Genomic DNA, 9,583 nt, shown 5'->3' with positions numbered 1-9,583 from the left:
GGCCTCCAGTCGATTCTGGTTCTCTAGAGTTGAACAATAACCTGGTCTCTCTCTGTCTCCTCTCTGTCTCTCTCTAGTGTTATACTCTGGCTCCAGTCGATCTTGGTTCCTCTAGAGTTGAACAATAACCTGGTCTCTCTCTCTCTGTCTCTCTCTAGTGTATACTCTGGCCACCAGTCGATTCTGGTTCCTCTAGAGTTGAACAATAACCTGGTCTCTCTCTCTCTGTCTTCTCTCTAGTGTATTACTCTGGCCTCCAGTCGATTCTGTCCTCCTCTAGAGTTGGACAATAACCTGTCTCTCTATGTCTCTCTCTAGTGTATACTTCTGGCACCCAGTCGATCTGTGTTCCTCTAGAGTTGAACAATAACCTGGTCTCTCTCTCTCTGTCTCTCTCTAGTGATACTCTGGCCACCATCGATCCTGGTTCCTCCTCTTAGAGTTGAACAATAACCTGTCTCTCTCTTTCTTCTGTCTCTCTCTAGGTGATATACTCTGGCCACCAGTCGATCCTTGGTTCCTCCTCTAGAAGGTTGAACAATAACCTGGTCTCTCTCTCTCTGTCTCTCTCTAGTGTATACTCTGGCCACCAGTCGATCTGGTTCTCCTCTAGAGTTGAACAATAACCTGGTCTCTCTCTCTCTGTTCTCTCTCTAGTGTATACTCTGCCACCAGTCGATCCTGGTTCCTCCTCTAGAGTTGAACAAATAACCTGGTCTCTCTGTCTCTCTCTGTCTCTCTCTAGTGTATACTCTGGCCACCAGTCGATCCTGGTTCCTCCTCTAGAGTTGAACAAATAACCTGGTCTTCTTCTCTCTCTGTCTCTCTCTAGTGTATACTCTGGCTCCAGTCGATTCTGGTTCCCTCTAGAGTTGAACAATAACCTGGTCTCTCTCTCTCTGTCTCTCTCTTAGTGTATACTCTGGCCACCAGTCGATCTGGTTCCTCTAGAGTTGAACAATAACCTGGTCTCTCCTCTTCTGTCTCTTTCTAGTGTATACTGTGGCACCAGTCGATCCTGGTTCTCTAAGAGTTGAACATATAACCTGGTCTCTCTCTGTCTCTCTCTAGTGTATACTCTGGCCACCAGTCGATCCTGGTTCCTCCTCTAGAGTTGAACAATAACCTGGTCTCTCTTCTCTCTGTCTCTCTCTAGTGTTATTACTCTGGCCACCAGTCGATCCTGGTTCCTCCTCTAGAGTTGAACAATAACCTGGTCTCTCTCTCTCTGGTCTCTCTCTAGTGTATACTCTGGCCACCAAGTCAGATCCTGGGTCACTCTTACAGAGTTGAACAATAACCTGGTCTCTCTCTCTCTGTCTCTCTCTAGTGTATACTCTGGCCACCAGTCGATCCTGGTTCCTCCTCTAGAGTTGGACAATAACCTGGTCTCTCTCTCTCTGTCTCTCTCTAGTGTATACTCTGGCCACCAGTCGATCCTGGTTCCTCCTCTAGAGTTGGACAGTAATGTTTCTCTGTGGTTGTCAGCTGTCAGCCAGTATAAAGTCAGAATCACATTCTGCTCCTACTCGGTCATGGAGATGTGTACCAAGGGCCTGGGGACACAGACTGAGACACTACGGGTTAGTACGCACTCACACAGGCAGCAAACACACCACACACACTCACATGGACGCACACACACCACACACACTGCCTGAATTGATTACTTCCTTTTCTTTTCTCTTCCCTGTGTGTGTGTGTGTGTGTGTGTGTGTGTGTGTGTGTGTGTAGTTGCGTAACATAAACCTGTCGTGTGTTAGGACCTGTATGGTTGTAGCAGAGGAGCGTCCTCGTATCACTCTGACCCAGTCCTTCTCTAAGATCTTTAAAGACCTGGGTTTGTCTCCTCGAGCCGTCAGCACCACGTTCGGCTGCAGGGTCAACATGGCCGTCTGTCTGCAGGTGAGTGCGACATAAAGATTAGATTGATATCTGGCTTATAGAGTAGATTTGTTCTGTTTCAACTCCCATTTAGTCTTTAATGGATACAATATAAATAGAGGAGGATATTTTGTCTGTGGGTGAGATGTACTGTGTGTTCAGAAATCCCCAGAAAGTATTCAGACCTCTCACTTTTCCACCTTTGTTACATTTAACAGGCCTTATTCTAAAATGATAAATATACTTTTTTCCTCCATTTCAACCTACACCACAATACCCCCATAATGAGAAAGCACAAAAAGGTTTTTTTTGAAATCCTTGCACCAAAAAAACTGAAATACCCTTTATTCCTTGTGGAGCCGTACACTAGCTATGTCCCTTGTTGGAGCCGTATCTATCAGCTATGTGCCTTGTGGAGCCGTTATCCAGCTAGCTATGTCCTTGTGGAAGCCGTTATTCCCAGCTAGCTATGCCTTGTGAGCCTTTTAATCTTATCTAGCTACTGTCCGTTGTGGACCGTTATTCCAGCTAGCTATTCCTTGTGGAGCCGTTATCTAGCTAGCTATGTCCTTTGTGAAGCCGTTTATCCAGCTAGCTATGTCCTTGTGAGTCCGTATCCAGCTAGCTATGTCCTTGTGAGCCGTTATCCAGCTAGCTATGTCCTTGTGGAGCCGTTTATCCAGCTAGCTATTGTTCCCTGTGTGAGCCGTTTATCTAGCTAGCTATGTCCTTGTGGAAGCCGTTATCCAGCTAGTCTATGGTCCTTGTGGAAGCCGGTTATCCAGCTAGCTAGTCCTTGTGGACCGTTATCTATCTAGCTATGTCCTTGTGGAGCCGTTATTCCAGCCTAGCTATGTCCTTGTGGAAGCCGTATCTAGCTAGCTATGTCCTGTTTGGAGCCGTTATTCACAGCTAGCTATGTCCTGTGGAGCCGCTTATCAGCTAGCTATGTCCTTTGTGGAGCCGCTTATCCAGCTAGCTATGTCCTTGTGGAGCCGTTATTCATCTTAGCTATGTCCTTTGTGGAGCCGTTATCTAGCTAGCTATGTCCTTTTGAGCCGTTATCCAGCGTAGCTATGTCCTTGTTTGGAGCCGTTTATCCAGCTAGCTAATGTCCTGTTGGAGCCGCTTATCCAGCTAGCTATGTCCTGTGAGCCGTTATTCTATTCTAGCTAGTCCTGTGGAGTCCGTTATCCAGCTAGCTATTGTCCTTTGTGGAGCCGTTATCCAGCTAAGCTAGGTCCTGTGAGCCCGTTATCCAGCTAGGCTATGTCCTGGAGCCGTTATCTAGCTAGCTATGTCCTTGTGGAGCCCGTTATCTAGCTAGCTATGTCCTTGTTGGAGCCGTTATCTAGCTAGCTATTCCTTGTGGAGCCGTGTATCTAAGCTAGCTGGATAACGGTAGGGCCTACTTGTTTTTTTCCCCCTATTGAAGCCAGGAAGATTGTTTCTTTGTTAGCACACCACAAAGTTCCTTCCCGCGTCCGGCCTCTTATTTGAAGCCACGCCTCGCAGTTTGTGTGATTCGCTAAAAAATAAATGATGTCTAAGACTTTACTTGTTAGGTCACTCCCTATAGAATTGTATGGTCACTTTCACTAAAGGCCCCAAATTTGAATGGTTGATATTCCAGGCCCGTGTTTATGTGTGCAAATAAGCCTGGAAAGCGAGGTTAATCAATTCAATCAAAATATATTCATTTGATGCCCTTTCTTACATCAGCTTGATGTCCACAACCCAGCCTAAAACCCCAAACAGACAAGCAATGCAGGTTGTAGAAGCCGTGTGGCTAGGAAAAAACTCCTAGGAAGGCCAAACCTAAGGAAGAAACCTAAGCAGAGGAAGCCAGGCTATGAGGGGTGGCCAGTCCTTGCTTCTGGCTGTGCCCCCAGGTGGAGATTATAACAGAAACATGGCCAAGATGTTCAAATGTTCATAAATGGACAGGCTATGGCTCAAATAATAATAATCCACAGTTAGTTTGTCTCGAGGTGCAACAGGTTCAGCACCTCATGGAGTAAATGTCAGTTGGCCCTTTTCATAGCAGCTTCTACCCGCTCCTGCTGTCTCTTAGAGAGTTGAAAACAGCAGGTCTGGGACAGGTAAGCACGTCCGGGAACAGGTCCAGGGTTCATATAGCCGCAGGGTCAGAACAGTTGAAATCTGAGCAGGCAGCCCACGGCCAGTGTGGACGTGGGGACCAGCAAGGAGTCATCAGCCATGGTAGTCCTTACGCCATGTTCCTAAGGGCTCCAGGTTCCTCGAGAAGAAAGAGAGAATTAGAGAGAGCATTACAATTACATTCACACAGGACACCGGGATAAGACAGGAGAAGTAACTCCAGTTTATAACCAAGGCTGACCCTTAGCCCCCGACACGATGAACTATTTGCAGCATAAAACCGGAGGGCTGAGACAGAGGGGGTTCGGGAGACACTGTGGCCCCATGCCGATGATGCCCCCCGGACAAGGGCCCAAACAGGCAGGAATATAACCCACCCACTTTGGCCAAAGCACATCTCCCACACCACGTAGAGGGATATCATTCATACCACCAACTTACCATCCTGAGACAAGGCCGAGTATAGCCCACAAAAGCTCCTCCGCCACGGCCACCAACCCAAGGGGGGGGGGGGAGCCAAGCCCTGTTATGGCACCATGTGGGGGGGGGTGGGGGGCTGCTGTTGTGTTGTTTTTGTTATGAAGCTTCTAAAGGTTGGCTATACTGACCATGAAAAACCACTATTGCTTGGTGTATACCTAATTGCAAGCCGGGGACTTGTTATTTAAAGGGTTTTGTTTCCTGTTTGGAGAGTACAACTTGGTCTAGGGCTTAGGACTGTGGCTACAGGTTTGTAAATGGAAGAACGGTTGTTAAATAAAGCTTAATTATAAGATTGGCTGTAGTGTAGATGGCTGTATAGATGGTTGTTTACTTGGCTGTATAGATGGTTGTTTAATTTGGTGTATAGATGGTTTGTTTACTTGGCTGTTATAGATGGTTGTTTACTTGGCTGTTATAGATGGATTGTTTACTTGGCTGTATAGATGGTGTTACTTGGCTGTATAGATGGTGTTTACTTGGCCTGTATAGAGGGTTGTTTACTTGGCTTGTATAGATGGTTGTTTACTTGGCTGTATAGATGGTTGGTTACTTTGGCTGTATAGATGGTTGTTTACTTGGCCTGTATAGATGGTTGTTTTACTTGGCTGTATAGATGGTTGTTTACTTGGCTGTATAGATGGTTGTTTACTTGGCTGTTATAGATGGTTGTTTACTTGCGTGTATAGATGGGTTGTTTACTTTGGGCTGTATAGATGGTTGTTTACTTGGCCTGTATAGATTGTTTTACTTGGCTGTATAGATGGTTTGTTTACTTGGCTGTATAGAGGTTGTTTACTTGGGCTGTTATAGATTGGTTGTTTACTTTGGCTGTATAGATGGTTGTTTTTACTTGGCTGTATTAGATGGTTTGTTTTACTTGGCCTGTATAGATGGTTGTTTACTTGGGCTGGGTATAGATGGTTGTTTACTTGGCTGTTTTATAGATGGTTGTTTACTTAGGCTTGTATAGATGGTTGTTTACTTGCTGTGTTAGATGGTTGTTTACGGGCTGTGTAGATGGTTGTTACTTTGGCTGGTTTGTAGCATGGTTGTTTACGTTGCTGTAATAGATGGTTGTTTACTTGGCCTGTGTAAATGTTGTTTACTTGGCTGTGTAGATGGTTGTTACTTGGCTGTATAGTATGGTTGTTTACTTGGCTGTATAGATGGTTGTTTTACTTGGCTGTGTAGATGGTTGTTTACTTTGGCTGTGATAGATGGTTGCTTATACTTAGGCTGATAGATTGGTTGTTTACTTAGCTGATAGATGGTGTTTTACTTGCGCCTTATGAGATGCTTGTTTACTGCTGTATAGATTTGTTTAACTTGGCTGTTATTAGATGGTGTTTACGTTGGCGTGTATTAGATGGTTTTACTGGCTGTATAGATGTTGTATTACTTGGCTGTATTAGATGGTTGTTTACTTGGCTGATGAGATGTTGTTACTTGGCTGGTATAGGATGGTTGGGATTGTTTACTTGGCTGTTATAGATGTGTTGTTTACTTGGCTGTTGTTAGATGGTTGTTTACTTGCTGTGTAGATGGTTGTTTACTTGGCTGTGTAGATGGTTGTTTTACTTTGGCTGTGTATTATGGTTGTTTACGTTGGCTGTGTAGAGTTGGTTGTTTACTGGCTGTTGTACATGGTTTGTTTAACTTGGCCTGTTGGTGTAGATTGGTTGTTTACTTGGGCTGTGTTAGATGGTTGTTTACTTGGCTGTATAGATGCTGGTGGTAGATGGCGTATAGATGGTTGATTTACTTGCTGTGTTGATGTTCTGTCTCCCTGCTGTGTTTCAATACTCTCCCATCTACACAACCGATATCATCAGCTATACACTTTCCCTCCATTCAGTACTGGGTCTGAAGCGTCAGGTCTTGTCATGGTCAAGAACCAGCTTCCTGTGTCTCCCTGTGTTGTTCACGTCTGTACTGTCTGTGTAGGCATGTTCGAGGACCAGACCCGTAACCACCAGATTTACCTGGACATGAGAGACTCTGAGAGACATGAAGAGGTATGATCCTACTCACTTACTTACTTATAGGGTCTAGGCGTATCTATTATATAGGCTCATTCCGACTATATTATAAGGTCTTTTATGTCCTGGACTATATTTATAGGTCGTTTACATGTCCTGTGACTATATATATAGGTACTTTTATGTGCCACTATATTATATAGGATCTTTATGGCCTGGGACTGGTATATTAGGTTTATGGCTGGCTTCTTATATGGCTTTAGATCAGAACATAATATTATATAAGTCTTTATGTCCTGGACTAATATATGTCTAGTCGACTATTTATAGGTCCTTTATGGACACTGGGACTAATCATTATATTAGGTCTTTATGGACACTGGACTATATATTAATATAGGTCTTTCATGTCCTGGACGTATATTATATAGGTCTTTATTGTCATGGACCTATTTAACTTTATGACTGACTATAATATAGGTCATTTATGCCCTGCGACATAATTATATAGGTCTTTATGCCGGACCTATATATATAGTCTTTGATGCTCTGGAGCTTAATATTACTAATAGTCTTTAGTGGCGCTGCGACATATATTATATAGTATTACGCTGCTGGACAAAATATAGTTCTTATGCCTGGACTATATTATAATAGGTCTTGTCATAGTCCTGAAGTATATTATTAATAGAGTCTTATATGGCCTGGACTATATTATATTAGGTCTTATGGCCTGCGGACTAATTTATATAGGTCTGTTATGTCCTGGCTATATTGACATGTTTAATACTGGACAATATATAGGTCTTTTATGGCCCTGGACTTATTATATAGGGTCTTTATGGCAGCTGGCGACTATATTATATAGCGTTCTTTATGTCCGAGGGGACTATATCATATAGGTTCGTTTATGGCCTGAGCGTAGATTTATAGGTAGGTCTTTGATGGCCTGGGACGGATATTATATAGGTCTTTATGTCGCTGGGACTATATGGATATGGAGGTCTTATAAATGGCCTTGGACTATGATTATTATTAGGTCTTTTATGGCCTGGACGTATATTATATAACGGTCTTTGATTCCCTGGACTATATTATATAGGTCTTTATAGGCCTGGACTATATGATATAGGTTTTATGGGCCTGGAACTATATTATGATAGTCTTTGATTCCTGGACTTATATTATATAGGTCTTGTTATGTTCCTGGACGTATATTATATACGTCTTTATGGCTGGACTATATTATAGTAAAGGTCTTTATTTGGCCTGCGACTATATTACTATAGGTCTTTTAATGTCCCAGAAGGCCTTCTATAAACCAGACCGATTTATAAAACGAATCTCAGTTTGATTGGCTATGTGCTTGTAATCTGATGTGTTATCTGGTGTGACTAATAACAGTGTTGGGGTGTGGTGTGATATGCACCAGGCGTTCGTATGGTAGAGAAGAGCTCTCGCACACAGTTCTGGTCTCTGCACTGGAGTGGCCGGGCAACGTACGACCTCATTGGATATATTCTTGTATAGGGGACTGAAATATTTAAGGTCTGCACTGTGTTATTTCTGCATTTGTGTTAACCAGATTCTACCTGGGGATTAAGTTTAACGGTAGTAACAAATATGTGTGTTAAGCATATCCTACCGGGGGTGAGGTTACCGTACGTAACAATTGATTGCGATTTACCCCAGATCCACCTGGGTGTGAGGGTTACCGTTAGTACAACAATAGTGTGTGTTAAGGCTAGTATCCTACCCTGGGGTTGAGGTTACTCGTTAGTAAGGCAATGTGATGCATTACCCAGATCCTACCTGGGTGAGGCGTTACCGTTATAACCAATATGTGGTTTTTAAAGCATAATTCCTACCTTGGGGTGAGGTTACCGTAGTAACAATGTGACTGGCATTACCCAGATCCTACCTGGGTAGGCGTTACCGTATGTAACATTGGGTTGTGTTAACCAGAGCCTGTGCCTTGGATGAAGGTTTAGGCGGTTGACCGTAGTAAGACAATTGTTGTGTTACCAAGATGCCTGCCTGGGGTGTAAGATTAGGGGTTTACCTGTGGTAACATTGTGGTTGGTTTAAACCAAGAATCCTGCCTTGGGGGAAGGTTAGGGTTACCTGAGGTAACATGGTGTTGTGTGAGTTAAGCCAGATTCTGCCTGGGGTGAAGTTTAGGTACGACTGGGGGCGGTAACATTGTGTTGTTGTGTAAACCAGATCCTGCCTGGGGTGAAGATTAGGGTTACCTGGGTAACATTGTGTTTGTGTTAAACCAGCATTCTGCCTGGGGTGAAGGTTAGGGTGGACGCGTAGTAACATTGGGTTGTTTAACCAGATCCTGCCCTTGGTGGGTGAAGTTAGGGTTACCTGGTGGAACTATTGTGTTGTGTGTCAGAACCAGATCCTGCCTGGGGTGAAGTCTATCGGGTACGCTGCTCCTGCTTGGTATGTGTGTGTATCGGGGTGGTTGTGAAGTACATATCGGGTGTTGGTAGTAAGATCCAGAGTCGTTTCCTTGGGTGTGCATCGATGAGTCTTAAAGGGTTACCTGTGTCGGAGTGGATTGGATGGTGGTCTTGTGGGTAACATGAGGTCGGTTTGTCTGTTTAACCAGGATCCTGCCTGGGGTTGTGAAGGGTGGGCATCGCCCAACACAGAAGACCAAAGGACCTCTAGGAGACTCCCACCTGGGAGAGGTGAGACAAAATACTACATATTAAATGGCTATAGTGTCCTCTATGCTGTCCTACTATGAGGCCAGATGCACCGTTACTATTGACTATGTATGGCCCTGGGATTGCTATATATATACTCAGTACCAGTCAAAATTTTGGACACACCTGCTCATTCCAGAGTTTGATTCTTTATTTTTACTAATCTTTCTAGCATTGTAGAATAATAGGTGAAGACGATCAGAGAACTATTGGAAAGTAACACAGTATGGATTATCATGTAGTAAAACAAACTAAGCTGATGTGAAAATAAAACAAAAGTAGGATGTGTATATGTTGGAGACTTCTTCAGAGTAGCCACCCCTTCGTGTGACCCAGCTGTTTGGTTTACGTATTTAATTGCTTTCTTTAATCAGAACGGTGTATTCAGGCTGCTAC

General features: G+C 43.9%; 1 protein-coding gene across 1 annotated transcript in view; it reads left to right on the top strand.

Annotated features, from left to right (window-relative positions):
- Positions 1-9,169, top strand: part of LOC112078939 (disco-interacting protein 2 homolog A) — a gene marked incomplete at both ends in the record, with an annotated part of 16,023 nt that extends 6,854 nt beyond the window's left edge. The window contains 6 exons of the mRNA XM_024145039.2: positions 1,415-1,583; positions 1,735-1,905; positions 3,959-3,986; positions 6,433-6,503; positions 8,869-8,918; positions 9,088-9,169. Of these exons, the coding sequence (XP_024000807.2) occupies positions 1,415-1,583; positions 1,735-1,905; positions 3,959-3,986; positions 6,433-6,503; positions 8,869-8,918; positions 9,088-9,169 (571 nt within the window). The remainder of the gene's footprint in view (positions 1-1,414; positions 1,584-1,734; positions 1,906-3,958; positions 3,987-6,432; positions 6,504-8,868; positions 8,919-9,087) is intronic.
- Positions 9,170-9,583: the final 414 nt, after the last annotated feature.

The sequence above is a fragment of the Salvelinus sp. IW2-2015 genome, unplaced genomic scaffold, assembly GCF_002910315.2.
Source record: "Salvelinus sp. IW2-2015 unplaced genomic scaffold, ASM291031v2 Un_scaffold6554, whole genome shotgun sequence".
NCBI classification, from domain to species: Eukaryota; Metazoa; Chordata; class Actinopteri; order Salmoniformes; family Salmonidae; genus Salvelinus; species Salvelinus sp. IW2-2015.
Note: the sequence above shows the minus strand (reverse complement) of the source record. Positions and strands in the feature narration are given on the sequence as shown.